General features: G+C 46.7%; 1 protein-coding gene across 1 annotated transcript; it reads right to left on the reverse strand.

Annotated features, from left to right (window-relative positions):
• Nucleotides 1–130: 130 nt before the first annotated feature.
• PFDN5 (prefoldin subunit 5) lies at nt 131–17,254 on the reverse strand. The gene is made up of 6 exons (XM_040340686.1): nt 17,130–17,254; nt 13,479–13,581; nt 13,206–13,237; nt 3,119–3,193; nt 1,893–1,998; nt 131–539 (listed from the first exon to the last, which is right to left on the reverse strand). The coding sequence occupies exons 1-6, from the start codon at nt 17,199–17,201 to the stop codon at nt 469–471; spliced, it is 459 nt and encodes a 152-aa protein (XP_040196620.1). The 5' UTR covers nt 17,202–17,254; the 3' UTR covers nt 131–468.
• Nucleotides 17,255–22,860: the final 5,606 nt, after the last annotated feature.

The raw sequence follows: 22,860 nt of genomic DNA on the forward strand, positions 1-22,860 counted from the left end.
AAGTGAAGGAGGACTGCACCAAGGCAAAGGAAGCCATTTAGGGGAGAATTTTTTTTTTTTTACCTCTACAACCCCTTTAAGGACTCGCTGGGTAGTGAAGAATACAAATTCCAGGCCTTTTGAGTACAAGTCAGCAATAGCACAACTATTTTTATTTAGCACAGAGAACACAAATAAACAGGACACATTATTAAAAGAAAATTCACCATTTCAATAAATGTGAATGTATTTATATTTCCCAGACACAAATAAAAAAACAAAAAACAAAAATAAATTAATCCCTTGGCTGAGGATGCAGGAGAGTTGTCACGCAGTCTGAGAGTTGATATTCGGCTGGTATTTGCGGTAGTGACGGGTTTACTGCACTGGTAGGCAAGGCCAGGGATACCAAGACACGACCTTCACTGCAGGAAGATGGTGCAGCTTCTGCTGTGAGGGGAATTGTTAGGGCACTCTCTGGATACGGAGCTAAGCCTTGGAAGTCCCTGCCTGGGCTGCATTCAGCTGCTGGATTTTTATGCTCATCATTTCTATGACAGCTGCAAAGATATCAGAGTAAAAAAAGATCAATGAAGACACCGATGCATTTAAAAAAAAACAAAAAAACACAGAACATTGACAACACATCTGGATTTATGTTTGTGTGTCCCACACAGCAAGACTTTGAGGCTGGGTTCACACTATTGCAAATTGGATGTGGGTTTATCCGCAGCCCATATCCTCTTCTTGAGTCCCACGCTGGCACTCCTGGCTCCTCTCTCTCTCCTGACTGGCTCACTGGCTGTGACTGACAGCAGCGAAAGCCAATGGCTCCCACAGACAGTGAATCAGGAGTGCGAGTCACTGGAAAGACAAAGCTCTTGTGGACATCGCTGGATCAAGAGGGGGGTGAGTGGATAGATGGAGCCACTTTAAAGAATATAAGTTTCTGTTGGAAGATTTCCCCTCACCCCTGATACATTGTCAGCAGCACATTTTGGATTTGTCATCGTTTCCTATTCCAGTGACCACACTCATTTGTACAACCTGAACAGACAATCTTCCCAGTGGGACAAAAGACCGGAATAAAAAAAACTTAAATTTGTTTTATAAGGCAAGACTTTCTTTACCTTTATTCAAAAAAATAAACATTCTTACTAGTTGCTCCTTTCTAAATACTTAACTGACCCTTCACTCCATCTAGCGATGTGCCCAGCTACAGCAACACTGCTCCCCCTTCTCACAGGACACAGAGGCAACAGGAGCCATCAGCTCCTGCTGCTGCTGTCAATAAAAATCCTATGGGATGGGTTGCCTCCTGAGCCATGCTTTGTGTACATCTATGGATGCACACAGCCCGGCTCAGGTGCGCACCTGCATGAGTGCCACCATAGCACACAGCTTTCTATAGAGGCACTTAGAGAAAAGGAGGAGTGGAGAGCACTGGCGGGAGGCCCCAGAAGAGGAGGTAAGCGGCCGCTCTGTGCGATATCATTGTCTAACTAAGAGAGAGAGAAAAAAAAAAAAAGTTTTGAATGGACAGGCTTTGAAAGCATTTAGGGAAAATAAAATAACCGACAACATACAGCAAGGGTTTGCTCACAGCACATTCATTGCAATGCAGCCCCAACACATGGACAAGGCAAAAAGCCTTGTTTTGTATTTTCACACCAAAGTTCTGTGTTGGTGTGCACTGTAAATGGGCAGGAAGCGTTGTCTATTTTTATAACACGTTAGAAAAAAAGAAAGCAATGTTGCCAGCATATGTGCCGACACATGCGCTGTGGTGTGTACCTACACTAAAATGGGACAATACATTTAATTCCTTTCTCATGCAAGGATTAAACAGCAGAAAACTAGGTTACAACTCTATGTTCTAAATATCTCTGCCAATAGACAATATTGGGCCTTACCTTGTTTCATGCCGTGCTTTTCCTGTAGAGCTGGCTGAATCTTCTCGATTTGCTTTGTAAGGAAGTCGATCTTCCTTTTAAAGAAAGCTTTGGCATCTTCAGCAGTCTGAAGAGAGTTGTGAAATCACAGAGATGAAAAAAAATATTTAAACATACTGCAAAGTAACAACCACAAAGAAACTAAAAATAGAAAACTAATGTGTGAACCTTCTCTACGTGTTCAATCATAAGTCAGCTTTATTGGACAGCTGCAAGCCAGGGTGTTGCAAAATGTTTTCTTTAGCAATGATAAAATAACTGTCAGAAATTAAATATAGATAGTAAAATTTTGAGCAGGCGTCATTGGTGGAGAAATGGTTAGCCAATCTGTGGCAACATTTACAAGGTGCCATGGTTGACAAAGACTTCTACAAATAATCTAGGAATGTATTTGTGACTTAAAATGATCTCGAGATCGAGAGAGATTTTCTGATATGTACATGCAGATATATAATAAATCCTTTGTTATATATCTGATTGCTATAATAACCCTTTGCGCTATTGGAAAATTGACTGAACCCCGTGTGAAAAGGGGTGAGAGTGTTAGCATGGTGATGTTGGCCATAGAGCGGAAATGGTATGAGTGATTGCGTAGGCTAGAGCCAACGCAATCAAAGGAGAGGTTGAAAGGCGGTTAGAGTTCCCCCATATGTATTAATAGGCTATAGTTCCCCTGTACTATTAATGCATTATAAGGCTTGTTAGAGTTCCCCCTTAGTGATAAATGCGTGTATGTACCCTTTTACCCAGAGCTTTTAGGACAAGTTACATAGACAAACAACCTTGCCATTTTGTTATTATGTTCTAGATGAAGAATGAAAAACATTAAGATTAACTGCAGTAGAAATGAGATAAGCAGGGCACAAAGATGGGAATGCTGTATTCTATGCACGTAGTATAATTGTGACGAATATTACTTGTATAACCTAATAACTTACATATGATTGGCTGGGACTAGGGCGTCCCTTCTTGTATGATTTTCTTATGTACAAGTACGCAGGAAAAATAAACTCTAGTCTTGGACATACCATGAGTGCGTGTTTTTTTGACTGGCAATGCATTGCGGACTATCCATACATTCAAATTGTCCTTAAGACCCAGGTCTAGTTGAACCAGCACTATTACTATACCATTTTGGCATTTCACCGGCAGTTATAATGTTAGCTCATAGTTGAAAATAAACATACCTTTTCTACATAGTATCCAGTTCCCACATCTACTAGCACATTAGAGACATTGCTCAGTGTTCCAGGCACATACATCTGTTGAATGACGTAGGTAAGGAAAGTAATATATTCATACTTATTTCTACTAATATAACCCTCTGTGGCAGTGATAAAGCCTTAAATAATTGTCAATTCCCATTAATGCATTTTTTTTCCTGTTTTCTGGGTATTCCAAAATGACAGGGCCTTAAAGGGGTTGTAATGGTAAAAGGTTTTTCACCTTAATGCATTCTATGCATTAAGGTGAAAAACATCTGCGGATTAGAGGCCCCCCGAACCCCCCTTTACTTACCTGTCCCCTTGAAAGTCCCGCGCCGTGAACGTGCAGGCTTCTCGGCCATCTTCCTGGCTCATTCATTGGTTGATTGAAAGCAGTGCAGCCATTGGCTCATCCAATGACGTGGCATGCCGGGGGGCGGGGCCGAGCGATACAGTTGGCGGCTATGGCCGGCCGGCTGTATCACGGGAGCGTGCCCGCAAGAACTCAACACCATGCAAGCTCGCATGAAGGTGTTGAGTCCTTGTGAGGGGAGCCAAGACAGCCGTCCGAGGGACCCCAGAAGACCAGGTTTAGGGCCACTCTGTGCAACGAGCTGCACAGTCGAGATAAATATAACATGTTTGCTATTTAAAAATTGCCATTGCTGACCTCCCTAGAAAATAGCTAGAGGACTGGCTCCCATGCTAACCTGTTAGTTTTACTTTCACTCACTGACCTGGAATAATGCAGACCAGTAAAAGCAGAGACAAGTCTGGATCACAGACCTGAGACAAGCATGCAGAGGGATTCTAACCACTGAGAAAGAAGGGTCAGTCAAGCAGCTTGTCATTACAAAAAGTAAAAGTCTGCAATAGCAGTCTACAAGCTTCTTTCAAAACAGATGACTAAAATACTATAAATTCAGCCTACAATAAAAGATTAAATTATTCTTATATAAAATAGTTATCTCCTGCTTTATAAAAACTTACCTAGGACAGGGGCTGTCTAATTAATTTTAACAAAATTTGGGTATACACAACAGTACAGCCCTTTAATTTAAAACCAAAAAAACCTACGTTAGATTTACCGGTAACGGTATTTCTACGAGCCTTCCAGGACGGCACACCAGAGAGATGAGGGCTCCTCCCACAGGAAACACAATCAATTGACAAGTTTGTTATAAGTTCCCACCCACCCCCTTGCTCCTCAGTATTTAATAAAGTAATCTTGAACTGGTTCACAAGGGGCACCCCATCGGTACTTACCATTTAGCATATAGCTTACCTTTCTTCACATAGGGTGGGTAGTAGGCCTGCTGTCCTGGAAGGCTCGTAGAAATACCGGTAAATCTAACGTAGGTTTTCTCCTACGCCTTCCAGGACGGCACACCAGAGAGGATATCAAAGGACCTCAGGGTGGGACCACAGCTTGGAGGACCTTCCGACCGAAAGCCAGGTCTTGCTGTGACAACAATTCTACACGGTAGTGTTTCAGGAAGGTGTGATGACTTGACCAGGTAGCCGCACTACGGATCTGGTCCCAGGAGGCACCTGCTCTCTCAGCCCAGGATGTCGCCAGAGATCTGGTTGAATGAGCCTTGATATTAAGTGGAGCTGGTTCTCCTGCACACTGATAAGCCTCTGAAATAGCTTCTCTAATCCATTTTGAGACCGATGGCCTTGAGGCCTGCAATCCCTTCCTGACTCCACCATAGAGGATTAGGAGATGGTTAGATTTCCTAAAACTTTTGGTTCTCTCTAAATATATAAGAAGACATCTTCTTACGTCCAAACAGTGAAACTTAAATTCCTTCTCGTTCTTTGGTTCTGAACAAAAGGACGGCAATATCATCTCTTGCGTCCTGTTGAGTAAGGATGCTACTTTAGGTAGGTATAAGGGATCTGCCCTAAGAGTGACCCTGTCTGGTTGCACCCTACGAAAAGGCTCTTTCATGGACAGAGCTTGCAGATCTCCCACCCTCCTGGCTGTAGTAATAGCTAACAAAAAAGCTAATTTTAACGTAAGGAACCTAAGGGAAACTTTCTCTAAAGGTTCAAAAGGGGGCATAGATAATGACTCTAATACCCTAGTAAGGTCCCATGGTGGACAGAAGCTTTTAAGGACGGGGGACATTCTTTCCCTAGCTAGTAAGAACCTCTTAACTAGGTCGTCCTTCGCTAATCTTTTATCCAGGTACACGGAGAGGGCTGCTACCTGTACTCGCAGGGTGCTAACCTTAAGCCCGGCGTCTGCTCCATCCTGGAGAAAATCCAGGATAACCGGAACCGACTGGGAAGACTCTAGCCTTTTTCTACTCCAGGTCTGGAAAGTTTTCCATATTTTTAAGTAGATCTTTCTGGTGACCGGCTTTCTTTCATGAGGTTCTTTCTTACTGAGTAAATACTCTCCATGGAAAACTTCTTTTGTTCTAAAAATTAGTTTAGTTTTCTCAGGTTTACTATCAGGCGGAATTTTCCTGATGGTTTCTGAACCACAAACACGTGGGAATAAAACCCCCGGTATTGCTGTTCCACTGGCACTGGTATTATTACTAGTTGCTCTGCCAATTCCTGAATCCCTTCCAAGAGGGCCTCTCTCTTTAGGGTATCCTTGGGGAGCTGCGTGAGGGTGATCATAGGGGGGGGGGGGGAAGGTAACAAATTCCAGGCGGAACCCATCCCTTATAATCTTGTGTATGTAGGGACTGTCTGAAATACTTTCCCACTGTTGTACAAACTGGGACAGCCTCCCCCCTACTTTGACCTTGGCGTCACTTGGTCTGTTTAGCATCAGCCTTGGCAGGGGGAAAGAGCAAGTTATTCTTTTTGTTCCCTTTGCCATAAAACCAGCGCCTATTGGGTTCTCTTTTGTACTTCTGTTTGTTTTGCCCCTGGGGGCCTCGAAAAGTTTTCTTAAAACTATCTTTCTTAGGTTTCACAGGGAATTTCTTTCCCTTTTCTGAAGACCTAACTAGGACATCATCTAATCCTTGGCCAAACAGAAGTGAACCCTGGAAAGGGAGTCCACACAGTTTTCCCTTTGATGTGACATCCCCTTCCCAAGCCTTAACCCAGATAGCTCGCCTGGACGAGTTGATCAAGGCCGCTGTCTTGGCTGAAGCTTTAGCAGTTTCCAAAGCGGCATCTGCCAAGTATGCGACAGCTTTCCCTATCAAAGATAGAGACCCCAAGATTTCCTCTGACTCCGTAAACTGGGCGAGGTGTTCTGCCAGTTTCTCTACCCATAGGTCTGCATTCCTGGCTACACAGGTCGCAGCTAAGGCTGGGGCCATAGAAGCTGTGTTAGCCTCCCAGGCTTTCCTTAGGAGTGATTCGGCCCTACGATCCATTAGGTCTTTAATACTGCCAGTATCTTCAAATGAGAGGTCTGACTGTTTCGTGACTTGGGACAGGGCCGCATCCAGTTTTGGGAGTTTAAAGAAAACTTTCCCAACTGACTGGGGGAACGGGTACTTCCGTTTCCAGGTTTTCTGAGTGGTCAGTCTCTTTTCTGGATATTTCCACTCTTGTAGGATTATTTCTTTTAGAGATTGGTGAAGAGGGAAGACTCTATCCTGTGTTTCACTGAGCCCCCTATACACCTTATCCTGTGCAGAGGTCGTTCTTGGAACCTCTGGAATCTCTTCAGTGGCATAGATTGCCTGAAGGAGACTGTCCACATCCTCTGCTGAGAAGAGGAACCTTTTCAATTTTCCTTCCTCCTGAGACATGACTGAGTCTCTATCCTCCTCACCCTCTGAGCTGTGTCTAGTGACCTGGCTCATGACCTCACTTTCCTCTTCTTCCTGATCATGAGAAAAGATCTGGGAGGGTAGGAAAGGGGTACTGGGTCCTGCAAGAAGCCTTCCCTGAGAGATCAAACTCTCTCTAGGGACCGGTTCCTCTGTGCTAGGGCCTGTGGCTGCTTGTGTAGCCGTCTCCCTGAAAGCTCTAACCGTGGCCAACATTTCAGACTGCATTGACAAGAGAAAATCTTTCATCATGGCAGCCGCCTCCTTCCCAGCCAGCTGGTTAATACACTTGTGGCAGAAGGGTTTGGTGTAGGATTTTGGGAGCTTATCTTTACAGTTTACGCATTTTTTAGAGGAACTGCCACTAGCTGATGCTGAGGGTTGAGCAGAGGTCCCCTGGGTTTCACCGGGAGATTCTGTTAGAGAGGGAACATAACAAACAACTGTGTTATTCCTTCCCACTATGGGCAGCAGGCTGTACTGGGGAGAAAAGAGAGAGAGAACGAGGAAGGCAGCCGATACCAGCTGCATCCTGAAGTTCAGGAACTCTCACTCTCCTCTTTCCTCCCTTTCCAGGAGGGACAGTACTCACCGACCCCCGATCTGGATTTGGTTGCCGCAGCGCTAGTCTTCCCTTCCTCTTCCATCATGAGGAGGTTGACTGGGTCCTTGGCTTGCCGGTACCTGTTGTAGGGTTTATCCGCCGCCGACCCCACCGCTCCACGCTGCCCTCCACGCCGAAGCGTCACTTCCGGGTTGCCGTGTAGGGAACGCCCTGTGATACATTTGCCTATATGCTTCAGTCTAATGCTCTCCCTGCTTGCCATTGTGATTACCATCCGGTTATTGAAGTGCTAATGTCCCCTCACTATTTCTAAAGGTTAATTGATCTATTGTGTTGTGTGAAGGAGATCTGTGTTTATGTGGCTTGTGTTAATTATTCTGATTGCTTCATTGTGGTAATTATCTCTCTATATGCTGGGTCGAGTTGTCTAGTTAATGTATTTAGTACAACTAGTACTCAACTCCACTGATGTCATTATCTAAAGAAAATGTGTTTTCAGACTCGGCTCCGTCGTGTCTGCCTACTCATCTGTATGGAAGCCCCAGTGTGAGGGGGGGGGCGGAGATTTGTCATTGTAACAGTTTTGGAAATGACATATAAGCTGTGTGTTATAACATTAAACTCAGTCTTGGTTCCAGCATCCAGTCTTGACTCATGTGTGGGGGATCCTGTGATGTTCTTGTATGGAGAGGAGGGAATGCTTGACGGGGATATCATACCGATACCGTTACAATTGGATGGCAGCAGCGGGATCTTCCCTTCTACTCTCCCTTACACCAGGACTCCAAGCAGACACTGGGAACAGTGAATGGAAGGCTGCTACACCCTGCTTAAAAGAAATACACTGAAAGAACTACTGGAAGTTCGTGGAAGGATTGCTAGCAACAAAACCAAGCGGGTCATCATAGCAGAATTAATGGAGCGAGACCAGGAGAACGTGATTGCAGCAACGCCAGCAGTACAAGAGATGGAGACACCAGTGATTCAGGAAGAGGAATCGCCAGCCAACAAGCTAATGAGAGAGAAGCTAGCGTGGTTCGGCCCGAGCCCAACGCCGGATGTGGTGCTGAAAGTGATGGACCTGTTAGTAAACGCAGAACTACAGTTAAAACTGGCAGCAGTCCAACAAGCAGCCGCACATTCTCCGAACAGTGAGTACAGCACAGCAGACACAAGGAAGATTCCGTTTAGCGCTTTTAAAGCTTTTGATGAAAAGGACTGTGAAATTGATAACTACCTGGCGGATTTTGAGCGACAATGTAACCTGCACCGAATAGCTAGAAGAGAGTGGGTTGCAATATTGTCAGGCAAAGCTTCTGATGCTTTCCGGACCGTGCCAGATCAGGATATCCATAGCTACGCCCGGGTTAAAGAAGTGCTCCTGGCTCGTTATGCAGTAACCCCAGAGTCCCACCGACAGAAGTTCAGGGACTCACGCAAAACCACGAAAGACTCTTACGCGGAATGAGCATGCCAGTTGTCCCTGTCGGCCTCTAACTGGGTTAACAGCAGCCAGGCCACCACCGCAGAGGACATTTTGCAACTAATGCTCCTGGAGCAATTTTACAATCACATCCAGACGGACGTCAAAGATTGGGTGAGAGATCGCAGGCCCATGACTCTACCAGAGGCCGCGAAGTTGGCGGATGAATATGCGGATACTCGCAAGACAAACCAGGTCACACCACGGGTACAACCTCCACGACCAACGGCGCCCTCACACCCACCAGCCGCTAGATACCAACCGCCTAACAGACCGATGACATCTAGCCCTCGCTACCCACGCCAGGAGGACAACGAACAACGCTGCTTCCGGTGCAAACAGTTGGGTCACTTCAAGCAGAATTGCCCCATGAATGACAACACCAGGTCAAATTGGTCTCAACCTGGGTACCGCCCACCAGCAGCAGCCCATTGTGTAGACTCGGCTTGGGATCCCCAGGAGCTGGGTCAGGAAGAACCATTGGGCACCCCTTACGAAGCCCTCATGGTACAATCTGTTATTACGGACAACAGGGAACACCATTGTCAGCTGGTCATGGGCGACAGCCATGAGCCGGAGGGGCCTTGGAGGGAGCTGGGCAGAAAGAGGCACCGCCAGCTACCCTCCAAGAAGAAGAGGTCCTGGAAGTCATATAACCAGCGGACCTGGGAGGAGAAGAAGCGACTGGAGGAGATGGAATCGCAGCGGGCGCCCCAGATGCGGGCCGAGATGTTCGCCAAGGGCCCACCGGTGGCCCCTTACACCACCACCCAGTTCCTGATGATGAAGGACCACGTGGAGAGCCTGCAGGACATGAGCAAGCAGGATCTGATCCGTGAGTACATAGAGCTGGAGGAGTGCATAAGCCGCATGGAGGAGGAGAACAACCACCTGAGGTCACAGCGGGCTGACCCCCCCAGGCTCCATGAACTGGAGATGGAGCTGGAGAAGCTCAAAGAGGAGAACCGGCGGCTGCGGAGGGAGCAGGGGGTGGCTGACCTTATGGGGCTCTGAGTCCCCCCCCCCCCCCCCCCGGACTCTGAGCACCAGTGCTACAGCATTTCAACAAATATAACTTTTTCTTTTTATGAATCTCCTGTGACTGTCACTTCAGAGCCATAACCTGCCCCCTCCCATAGCGGGACACCTAGATGGCGGCGCACAGACCCATTCGCCGTCTTCACACTGACTTCTGGTGACTTTGCAGATCGCACAAAGACTTGGGGACTGACCGGCGTGTGATCTGACGACCCGGTGGCATACCTGAGTCTGAAGCAGTTGCCAAGGGAGGTCAGTCATGCCAAACGGAGTTAACCTCGGACTAAAAGCTCTGAACCCGTCAACCCTACTGGACCAGGGAAGGTCCAACCGGGTTTTCCGGAGCAGGGAGAAAAAGGGGGGCCATTGTGATACATTTGCCTATATGCTTCAGTCTAATGCTCTCCCTGCTTGCCATTGTGATTACCATCCGGTTATTGAAGTGCTAATGTCCCCTCACTATTTCTAAAGGTTAATTGATCTATGTTTATGTGGCTTGTGTTAATTATTCTGATTGCTTCATTGTGGTAATTATCTCTCTATATGCGGGGTCGAGTTGTCTAGTTAATGTATTTAGTACAACTAGTACTCAACTCCACTGATGTCATTATCTAAAGAAAATGTGTTTTCAGACTCGGCTCCGTCGTGTCTGCCTACTCATCTGTATGGAAGCCCCAGTGTGAGGGGGGGCGGAGATTTGTCATTGTAACAGTTTTGGAAATGACATATAAGCTGTGTGTTATAACATTAAACTCAGTCTTGGTTCCAGCATCCAGTCTTGACTCATGTGTGGGGGATCCTGTGATGTTCTTGTATGGAGAGGAGGGAATGCTTGACGGGGATATCATACCGATACCGTTACACGCCCACTCTCCGGTGACGCGCTTCCTGTACCTCAGAACGAGGCCTGGAGCGCAATGCTCCTTTGCAAACCCCCCCAGGAAGGAGAGATCAGCAGCGTGGCGGATTTTTTGCAGAGGGACGATGGCTTTTTCACCACAGCTCAGAGCGTCCATGCATGTCTTTGTGGCGACCTGTGAGCGACCGAAGCCAACAGGTTAGTTCAGCTCTCCCCGGCCTCCCTGAACCTGCCTCAACAGGGGTACCCTTCGACCTCACCGTCTCCAGGTAATATAAAACAACAAACGTGCCGCTGTGTTCGGGAGAAACACAATCAAAATACGGAGGAGCAAGGGGGTGGGTGGGAACTTATAACAAACTTGTCAATTGATTGTGTTTCCTGTGGGAGGAGCCCTCATCTCTCTGGTGTGCCGTCCTGGAAGGCGTAGGAGAAACAGAATTAGCCGTCATCTCCACAGAATATATGGGGGTTTCACTGGTGCCTGGCTACTGAACAGATTTAGGCATGCCAAAGTTTATGTAATTTTCCCCATCCATGGGTTGCAGGAAAGAAAAATCACTTAATCCCCCCCACAACACAGTTAGTGTTGATGAGGGAAATCCCTCCCATGCCCATGGAGCAAATATGTGTTCTTCCAAAAGCAAGCCATCCCTGCTGGGAGAGCACAATGCATATTGCTAGCGGCTTTAGCTGCTGGCAATGATCGAATGCTAGTTGTACCCAAGTTGATCGATGGATCGACTTGGGTACAATCAGCCTGCCCATAGATGGTTTGAATCTCAACCGCTACCTGCTGAACCAGCCAAGATTCAAACCATCTATATAGCCAGCCAGCTGTGTCTCAGTTGAACTTTTTGCCAAAAGTGACTATGCAAGACTCTTCAGGCGATCTACCCAACAGGCACACACCATTTATAACCCAACAGAGATTCTATACTGTATCCATTGAATCAAACAAAGTTCGAGCTGCATTTTATGATCGGTTATTTTATCTACCTGTCAGCTGAATGTGAAACACAATCACATAATAAAGATGGAAAGTTCTGGACATCTGCACCAGGTTTCAAGTGAAATGTTAAGTTAGGTTTATATATACAAAAGTTAACCTAACTGAAGTCTCCGTTTCTAACTGCCTTTCACACTAATCCGTTCCCTCCAAGCGGACCCGCCTGCTCAGTGGGGGATCTGTCCGCTGAGCAGGCAGATGACAGGTATGTGTTCACTCCACTATGCAGAGTGGACATGGACACAGCCCGCTGTTATCTACGGGGCAGTATGGAAACGGACCGCCTGTCAGTTTCCACCTGCCTGTCATCTGATCCGATCGACGGATGGGGAACGGATCCCCATTCAGCGTTCAAAAGAGCATGCATGGGGCCCAAGGCTCCATTCTCACCTGGGCGTTTTGGGATCGTAGGCAGAATTGCTGCGATTCTGCCAGTGACCTCAAAACACACTACAATTGCAAAACACAGGTTTAGGTGCCATTATTTTTCAATGGCACCTAAGATGTGGTGTGGTTTTGCTGTGATTGTTGCATTTATTATTCGGCAAATCACCTTGTGTGAAGCTTGTCACCCAAAAAGGAGCTTATTTTGGGCGACAAGCTTCATGCGATTTGCGGTTATAAATCGCATGACAACCTCAGCAAAACCACACCGAGTTTTAGATACCATTGAAAATAATGGCACCGTAACGTGCGTTTTGCGATTGTAGTGAGTTTTGGGATTGTGAGGAGAATTGCAGCGAATCTGCCACAATCCCAAAACGCCCAGGTGTGAATGGAGCCTAAAGATTCTGCACCTGAACCAGGTTTCAAGCGAAATGTTCAGTTATGTTTAAAGATACAAGGGTTAAGTTTAAGTCTAACTTTGTTCCCAACTTTCTTAGAATTAAAGGCAAAGAGTTTGCTTTCATTTTGGATAGAGTAAGGCCCCTTTCACACCGAGATAATCTCCTCCTGAATGAAGCCAAGAGGGACAGATGTCACAGTTTATGCAGAGCGGACACAGACAGACCCTGCTGAGCTCTACGGACAGTCAGATGTAAACAGACTGAGCTATATGTTTATATCCGGCTAACTCTGATCTGTTCCACCAAAACGGAAAAGGATGCAGTTTTTTTTGCAGGTGGGTGTAAAGGAAAATTTCACCTCTATTACGGTTTTGGGGACCACCCAAAATTTGTGATTTTCTTTTTACTTTTGGTAAGAACAGTAAACATGGCAAATAGAGACGGTGAACCTGCCCAATGGGGCCAACAGACGGCAATATAAACCTGACAGGGTTTATACAGGGGTTGATGGGTCCCACTCCAATGTCCATTTTAGGTTTGTGCTTTAATAAAATTGCGAACCAAAAAAAGGATACAGAGCTTGTCAGAGGAACAAGAATTTGTTTACCTGTAAAATAAAAGAACGAATATAGTTAGTACTGGCTGCATCATACTCCAGAATACCAAGAGAATTAGCAGCTAAATACAATAAACAGTCCAAGAATATAAAGCAATAACTACTGACCAAATTGCACATTAACAAAGGTCAGCGCACCATATTATAGTTGTTATAGGTATTGGACTGGAAAATTCACATTTTTACATTGGACCTTTTAATAAACAAACCTGAAACTATAGTAGCCACCTACCTTCATTACTTTTATGGAGAATATTCAGACATTCCTTGGCCTCTACAAACTTGGTCTGTACCACTTTTAACTGAGCAATCGATGAAGACAGGAACTCTACTTCCTAAAATTAAAAGTAAAAAGGAGGAAGAAAATTAACTGTAGGACCAATCTAGTGACTTGCAATTGTGTAGCACTGCAGGAAATGTACCATATATCTTCTGGATTGTACGCTACAAGGAGCAGGGCCCTCTGATCTCTCCTGTATTAAATTGTATTGTAACTGCACTGTCTGCCCCCGTGCTGTAAAGCGCTGTGCAAACTGTTGCCGCTATATAAATCCTGTATAATATTATAATATCTCAGCAGTGCTGTTAAATAATTTCTCTAGTTTGAACTAATAGGAATTGCTTTGCCTAGAGCATTGGGGTCCCTGGTTTAATTTAATGCCCATCAGGATCACCATTCATATTTCAGTGGAATTCCTCCTACAACCTAAAACATTAAAAGCATTTGGCAGGGGTCACGATCTTTTGCCAAACACACCTACTTTTCAATACCAGTGTGAAAGGGGCTTTTTTTTTTTAACATTAGATTGATGCTCAATTTGTCAAGGGGAATCGGGTAGTTTTTTTAAAATCGAAGCAGTACTTACCGTTTTAGAGAGCGATCTTCTCCGCCGCTTCCGGGTATGGTCTTCGGGACTGGACGTTCCTATTTGATTGACAGGCTTCCGACGGTCGCATACATCGCGTCACGAGTAGCCGAAAGAAGCCGAACGTCGGTGCGGCCCTATACGGCGCCTGCGCACCGACGTCCGGGCTACTTTCGGGAAATCGTGACGCAATGTATGCGACCGTCCGAAGCCTGTCAATCAAGTAGGAACGCCCAGTCCCGCAGCCCATACCCGGAAGCGGCGGAGAAGATCTCTCTCTAAAATGGTAAGTACAGCTTCGATTGTAAAAAAAACACCCGATTCCCCTTGACAAAATGAGCATCAATCTAATGTTAAAAAAAAAGGTTTTTGGGTGAACCTCCACTTTAATGTGCTGGTTATGGAGACACTGACTTTGCCCATTCAGGTAAAAGTAACAATGTCTTTGCATAAAGTTGTCAACGTTGCCAACGGGTCAGGGAAAAGGTTCTTTGGAAAAATATGGCCACGTGTTATTTAAAAACCCAGGACCCTGAATTTACTATATCTGGTCTCCCACAGTACAGGGAAATTCAATTATTTTAGTATATATAAACTGCTAAATTCCTTTTCTCATCACCAGTATATAGCAGTCTTGGCCTCTATGAGTGTCTTGGTAAAGCTTGTAGGAGGAGTTTTTTTATTCTACTCCGACTGTCCTATGAGGCTGCATGCCCCCTGACCCTCTGTCTGGACAGTGGTGATTGGTACAGGGTCAATCACATGCACTCTCCCAAGAAAAACACTGAACTGAGCATGTGCAGAGTGCCCCCAATGCTCTGTTCAGCAGATGGATTGGGCACTGTGAAAGAAAGGGAGGGGAGGGTAAATCAAAGAAGACAGGGTCAAACAGCCTTTTTACACAATGCACAGGATTACCCTGTTAGGTTCCACGGTGATTATAACAAGCATGCTTTACTGATTATACAGTACAGACTGATTTTACTGTTGTGGGTTTAGTAATACTTTAAAGCGGGGGTTCACCCGAAAAAATGTTTTTAACATTAGATTGGGCCTAATTACGGGAAGCAGAATTGGGTGTTTTGTTTAAAATCAATGCAGTACTTACCGTTTTAGAGATAGATGTTCTCCGTGGCTTCCGGGTATGGTCTTCGGGACTGGGCATCCTATTTGATTGACAGCCTTCCGACGGTCGCATACAGCGCGTCACGAGTTGCCGAACGTCGGTGCGGCTCTGTACGCGCCTGCGCACCGACGTTGGGCTACTTTCGGAAACTGGTGACGCGCTGTATGCGACGGTCGGAAGGCTGTCAATCAAATAGGAACGCCCAGTCCCGCAGCCCATACCCGGAAGCCGCGGAGAACTTCTATCTCTGAAACGGTAAGTACTGCATTGATTTTAAACAAAACACCCGATTCTGCTTCACGTAATTAGGCCCAATCTAATGTTAAAAATAGATTTTTTGGGTGAACCTCCACTTTAAACTTAAATGGGAATAGGCAAAGTAACAATGCTCCTTAAAAGCCCAATGTCACATTTTAAAACTATTATAAAAAAGTGTATTGCCCAAAAGGCTCAGAAAGGCAAAAAAAAAAAAAAAAAAAAAAAACTTACTAGAATACTCCACTCCTCTGCAGTGTTGTTGCCCATAGACTTACTGCTCTGAAATCCTCCACTAGACAGAATGCCACCCAGAGTCATACTGGGGTTTGATTTTTGTGTTTAAAAATAAAGTCCCCCACTGACAATATTCTTCTGGGTAAATGACACCCAGCAGCATTTTAAATTACTTACGGAACTAAAGGCTCTTGTATGACAGTCTGAACAAGTACACCATCCAGTTAAGGTGGGATGCAAAAGCCTCAATTTAAAAAAAAAAAAAAAACTTTTACTCCCACCCGCTGCACCAAATCTTCCTTCATTTGTGTCTCACATGTCTCCCAGACACTGCAGATCACAGTGGGAGGTTTTAGCAACATTAATTGTGCAGCTCTAGCACTCTAGGTACAGTGTATACACCGCTCCTAAAGCACCCCTGCCCATTGAAATCAATGGGCAGTGCCACCAAAGCACCGCTGTAGCGGCACTTTTACGACCACTAGTAGGGCCAAAAAGTGCTGCTAAAACAGTAAAGCACCGATAAAAATAGCAGCGCTTTACCGCCGACGCCCCAGTGTGAAAGTGTCCTTACATTCCCAGATTTTTTAACTTAAAAATCGATGGGTTTACTTGCGCTTTAGTCCTCGCTCACAGCATGGTGCAGAGACGTTAGTTGTTCACAAAAAAGGGCACAAAACACAAACACAGCAATTGTTCTCTATGTGTCCCGTTCACACCACAACACTGGTATCATGTACAGATGTGTTCTGCATGGGGAAAACACTGACATGACATCTATATTGGTGTGAATAGGGCACATAACGGACGCTGATGGAAACTGATGACGGTTTTTCCCGTCAGTTTCCATGCATATATGGTGTGGACAAACCCTTAAAGTTCAACTAAATCCACCAATTTCCCAAAACAGTTCCATTCAAGGAATGACGTAAATTATAACTGTTGCAGCTCCCAGTGTGCTTATGTCAGTCATCAAATGACTGGTGTCATAGCTGATCACATGCGCAGCACCATGGCAACTGCAGATCAAAGGCCAAGATGGCAGCTTTCTATGCTGCAAAAAAAATGAGGGTTTAGTTCCACATTAAACATGTAGAATGGAAGATGTACACTCGGTGTCATGCACTGCTGCAGCTGCTCCAGTGTTGATCCATTCCACAGCACGTGCAGTACACAGCAATGGATCAGATCCATGTCAGTAAAAGCTGGATTGTGGTCACTATGGATTACTGACAGAGACCTTACATGGTGCGGTGATCATCACACATGGGAAGAGGGGCGTGCATTGCTGGAACACACTCAGCCCCCTGCAGACAAGGAGGACATAATACAGGCTGGGACCTGTAGTGCCACGCCCCCTCCCCGTACTGTAGCCGGGCATGGGGTGGACGCCACTCACCTGGTCCAGCTGACTTTTCAGGCCCTCTAGCTGAGGCAGAGACAGCTCGGTGATGTTCACAGTCTGCGCCATCTTGGAGGAGGAGAACCCCTCCCTGCGGGTCACTAACGAATACTTCCCATCTCACACAGGGAATAGGAAGTGACATAGAGGCTGGGGGCGGGGCGAGTGAGAGTAGTACAGCGCCAATCATAACCCTCATGTGCCACTGCTATTCCTTTCTGCTTGTTGTGGGCGGGCGGGAGGCTGTGCATCGTCTATTGGCGATTGGGAATCGGTCTGTGTAATGGAGAGCAGTGTGGGGTGTAATGGTGTACTGGAGTGCAGTGTGGGGTGTAATGGCATGAAGTGTGGGGTGTAACGGAGTGCAGTTTGGGGTGTAATGGAGTGCAGTTTGTGGTGTAATGGAGTGCAGTGTGTAGGGTTGCCACCTGTCCGATATTAACCCGGACAGTTTGGGTTTTGAATCATGTGTCCAGGTTTCAGTCCACCCGAAACCCAGACACAATATTTAAACAGGAATGTATCTTAGAACAGTGCCTGATAGGAGGGTAAGGGGGCACAATGCACGCCATATTACCATTCTCTTTGGAGTGCCAAAATGTTTCCCAGGTCTTTTACAATCCTATACAGTATGCTAATAAAAAATGTGTTTGCTGTAAACCGCTTAAGTGTTCGGGTTTGGCTTAGAAAAAAAAGTGGCAACCTTAGCAGTGTGGGGTGTAATGGAGTTCAGCGTGGGGTGTAGAGGTGTAATGGAGTGCAGCGTGGGGTGTAGAGGTGTAATGGAGTGCAGTTTGGGGTGTAGAGGTGTAATGGAATGGGGTGTAATGGAGTGCAGTGTGAGGTGTAATGGAGTGCAGTGTGAGGTGTAATGGAGTGCAGTGTGGGGTGCAGAGGTGTGACGTTGTGCCGTTTGGGGTGTAGAGGTGTAATGGAGTGCAGCGTGGGGTGTAGAGGTGTAATGGAGTGCAGTTTGGGGTGTAGAGGTGTAATGGAATGGGGTGTAATGTAGTGCAGTGTGAGGTGTAATGGAGTGGGGTGCAGAGGTGTGACGGTGTGCCGTTTGGGGTGTAGAGGTGTAATGGAGTGCAGTTTGGGGTGTAGAGGTGTAATGGAATGGGGTGTAATGGAGTGCAGTGTGGGGTGTAATGGAGTGCAGTGTGGGGTGCAGAGGTGTGACGGTGTGCCGTTTGGGGTGTAGAGGTGTAATGGAGTGCAGTTTGGGGTGTAGAGGTGTAATGGAGTGCAGTGTGTGATTGAGTTCTGTGTTGGGTGTATTGGGGTGCAGTGTGGGGTGTAATGGAGTGCAGTGTGGGGTGCAGAGGTGTGACGGTGTGCAGTTTGGGGTGTAGAGGTGTAATGTAGTGCAGTGTGGGGTGTAGAGGTGTAATGGAGTGCAGTGTGTGATTGAGTTCTGTGTTGGGTGTATTGGGGTGCAGTGTGGGGTGTAATGGAGTGCAGTTTGGGGTGCAGAGGTGTGATGAAGTGCAGTAAAATCTGGTCTCACTAAATTTTTGGAGATTCTCTCAGACTGTAAAGCTCCGTTTTTTCCGACGGGAATTGTGCGATGACAGGCTGTTGTCGGAAAATCCAACCGTTTGTACGCTTCATCAGACAATTGTTGTTGGATTCTCCGCGGACAAATGTTGGATAACATGCTTTAAAATTTTCCGCTAACAAATGTGTGTTGTTGGATTATCCGATTGTGCACAAGTCCTTTCATCTTCTATTTTGCCGCCCGACCCCCCAAAAAAAAGCAGCAACATCTCCACCCCCATGGGAGGCTCCCGCCGCCGACTGATGATTCTCTCGCTTTGACAGCTGTTATATAGCTGAGGGCAGGGCCACCCGGTGATGTAAACAGTGACCCCGCCCCCCTGACCATCAGAGGGGGTTGGGGTCACCCTACGCCATTTTTTTTTTATTTGGCACATGGTTCCCCTTAATATCCATACCAGACTTGAAGGGCATGGTATGAATTTTGGAGGGACCCCCCACACAATTTTTTTTCATTTGAGTTCGGGGTTCCCCTTAATATTCATACCAGACCCAAAGGGCCTGGTAATGGGCGGGGAACCCATGCCGTTCTTTTCAATTACTTTTACCTATATTGCCCGGACCCGACAATTCATTATAGCCGCGAGTATTTTTAAATGACTTTTTTCCTTTAGAAATGTAATTTTGCTGCAGGGACTTTTCTAAACACAGGGAAAATGTGCCACTTTACAGGCACACTATAGACACCCCCCCCCCAGATCTACGAAATTTAAAGGAATATTTCATTTTTATTGTTTCACTTTGAGCATTATTAAAATCGCTGCTCCCGAAAACGCTGCTGTTTGCATGTATCTGAACATCCAGTGGTTAGGGATGAATGAGCCACTCTGGAAGTAGTTAGATTGCATCAAGAGTCATACATCTGTTTCCAACCACAGATATGTGAACAAGTTGCACCTCCTGTCATTGCATTGCACAGGCTAAGCAGCCTGGCAAGAATCCACCTCTAATCGCTGGAGTGAATGACCCCTAAAAAAAAGTTTATACACTTTGCCCGCTGTGGTCTGGTCACACGATCTCACCCCACAGCAGCTTCAGGGGAAAGGAAGGAGCACTGACAACGAATGTGACGTTGAAGCCTATGGGTGGCGCCACCGCTTGCAGGCAATACCAGCCATTGTCCGAGCATTCTCTCCTCTCCCCTGCAGCTGCTGCTGGCTGATGCAGGGAATCACACAATGGGACCAGAGCAGGCTAAAAATAGGTAAGTATTTATATATATATAACAGTGGCGTAGCTTGGGGGGCAGCTGTGGAAGGCGCACCTTGACACAACATTTAGGGGGGGCGCAGAGATTAGTCCTGCGCCCTCCCTAGTCCCACATTGTGACCATACGCATCCGATCATGGCATCGGGTGCCCTGCTCTGTACTGCTGCCACCCTCTCCACACTGGGTCAGACCTGCACACACTGCATCGCTTTCAGTTCCAATCCCAGTCCTGGCTCCTCTGCAGCTACCCGCTCCATCAGGCCCACATGTGTGATTGAGAACCAGCTACGTCTAACACAGGGAGGAGGAGGAGGAACACAGCTCACACTGGACACACCACCAATCCAATTCCACTCCGGTCCATGGAGAATATTTAGTGGTGTGCGGGGCATGTGATCGGAGCACTGCCACTGTCCCAAAGGGATTATTGGGCAGTATGTGGAAGCATGGATCCAGTAGTGTAGTAGAGCTGCGAGCACCGGACACCCCTAACACAGAGGTGAGTCCCCATTACCAACCCGCACAGCTTAACTCCCTGAGTGATGTGCCTTATCTGTGTATAGAGAGGAGGAGCCTGGACAGCTAGTGTATCACCTCAGTGCACCACCCCCCCACCAGATCCCTCTGTGTGCTCTCTCTTGCTCCCTCTCTCTCTCTCTTGCTTGCTCACACTCCTCTCTCGCACACTCGTTCTCACATTCATTCTCTCTCTCCCCCTTTTAGGCTCGATTCACATCTAGGCATGTTGCTTTTGAGCGTTGTTGCAGTGCTTTCTGTGTTTTTAATGCGATTTCCTTTTTTTACATTCACTGTAAGTGGGCCAGGAAGCCAGCTGCCGTGTCCTTAACAACCACTGAGCGCTGAATATAACAAGAAAAGAAAAAAAGATTTGCCAACAAAAAAATTGTGAAGAAAAGCGGCGTGGGGTCCCCCTTCGGGCCTAATATGGATTTGAAGGTCACACCCCCACGCCAAAATTTAAAAAAGAATGGTGTGGGTTCCACCCCCCAAAGTCCATACCAGACCCTTATGCAGGGGTCAAGTCCTGGGAAAAAAAAAAAAAATGATACGCTCATTGTTTTTTTTTTCGATCCACTGTATCTTAGTAATCCTTTATGTTACTGGCCGCTTCCTGTACTTCCTCGATGCCGCAATGTCTCCTGGGAGCTTTTGTCATTGTTCCCAGGAGACATTGGGGAGGTCTGCCACAAGTTATCGCGGGATTTAGAAAGAACTTGCTTAAAGACCTCCGCATTGTCTCCTGGGAACAATGACAAAAGCTCCCAGTAGACATTGCGGCATTGAGGAAGTGACGGAATACCCACACACTACCTGGTGAATCCATATACAGGAAGTGGCCAGTAACATTAAGGATTACTAAGATTCGCCTGCCCCTGACAGTGACTCGAGCTGGGCATCGCCGCTTAGTGAAGGATTGGCTCGGCTGCTCTAGTCCTGCAAAGGGAACTGCGTTCCTGCTGTGAAAAAAGTGCAGATACTCCGTTCCCACAGGACTTGAGCCCTGCCCTTATATAAGCATGCAATCTGGCAGGTCAGGAAAGGGAGGGGACGAGCGAGCGCCCCTTGCCCTTCTGGAGGTGCTTTGGGGCAGGGGGTGCACCTTGTACCCATGTTGATGGGGACAAGGGCCTCTTTCCGACAACCCTGGCTTATCAGAATCCGGAAGCCCCTTGTAACAAAGGGCCCCCCAGATCCCGCTCCCCCCATGTGAATGAGTATGAGGTACCCATTCACCTAAATAAAGTAGTATAGTGTAAAATAAGACAGCTTTTGACAAGTCTTTTATTAAAAATTTCTGCTTCCCCCGATTCTTATTCCAGTCATCTTCTTCTTCCTCCCCCACTTCTTCCACCGCTTCTTCCTCTGGTCCTTTTCTTCTGTTTCTGGTCGTCTTTTTCCTCTACCGCCACTGCCGACCCGCTAAAAATAAAAAAAGATCCCCCTGCGATGCTGGGTCCGGCTGATCTGTCCACTCCGATGTCAGATATTTCTTATATAACTATGGCGCAGATGACCTCATTCAGAGACCCCACCCCCTTGTGACATCACTGCCCGGGGCATGATCGGCCCATGACATCATAAGGGGGAAGGGTCTCCTGATGACGCCATCTGATGGACATGCCCTGTAGTTATATAAGAAATGTGTGACATCGGAGCGGACAGATCGGCAGGACACAGGAGGTATGCTTTTTTTATTTTCAGCAGGTCGGCGGCAGAGGAAGAAGAAGACCAGAAAAAGAAGACAAAGCAGGGGAATAAGAAGACCGGAGGAAGAAGACATTTTTAATAAAGGACTTGTCAAACACTGTCTCGTCTTACTTCACTACTTTTTTTTGGTGAATGGGTAGGGGTACATAATCATTCACATAGGGGGAGGGGCTGGGATTTGGGGCCCCCTTATTAAAAGGGGGCTTCCAGGTTCTTTTAAGCCCCCGCCCACAGATCCTCACAACCACTGGCCAGGGTTGTGGGGAAGAGACCCTTGTTTCCATTAATATGGGGGACAAGGTGATGTAGGGGGGCAGAACCCCTGCCCCAAAGCACCTCCCCATGCGGCCTGGTATGGTTCAGGAGGAGAGGGGACGATCGCTCGTCCTCTGCCAGGCTGCGTAATCGGATAAGGGTCTGGTATGGATTCTGAGGGGGGGGGGGCACGTTCTGGTATGGTTTTAGGCCCCCTGTTTTTTTTAGCCCTATCCTTAACAACCAGCCATATCCTTAACAACTAGCTATATACAGTAAATGTAACACAAAATGCCAATCGTGGCAAAACGCACGTTTTGAATGCGGATCTATTGAAGTCTATTACATGTAAAACGCTGCATACTGCGGGGGGGGGGGAAAACGTCCCTGGTCTTTTCCGAAAATGCATTGATGTGAATGCGTTCCATAGGAACTCATGTTAAAAAAATGTCCTGCGTCTACAAAAAGCATGAAAAA

Source organism: Rana temporaria, chromosome 2, assembly GCF_905171775.1.
Source record: "Rana temporaria chromosome 2, aRanTem1.1, whole genome shotgun sequence".
NCBI classification, from domain to species: domain Eukaryota; kingdom Metazoa; phylum Chordata; class Amphibia; order Anura; family Ranidae; genus Rana; species Rana temporaria.

Bases quoted from the DNA above. Each gene is read 5' to 3' on its own strand.
- PFDN5 (XM_040340686.1), bottom strand. From the start codon at position 17,201: ATGGCGCAGACTGTGAACATCACCGAGCTGTCTCTGCCTCAGCTAGAG. The intron at 1,999-3,118 runs GTATGTTTATTT...AACTCTCTTCAG, and splicing joins CTGGATACTATGTAGAAAAG to ACTGCTGAAGATGCCAAAGC. The intron at 540-1,892 runs GTAAGGCCCAAT...ATATCTTTGCAG, and splicing joins AAAGCACGGCATGAAACAAG to CTGTCATAGAAATGATGAGC.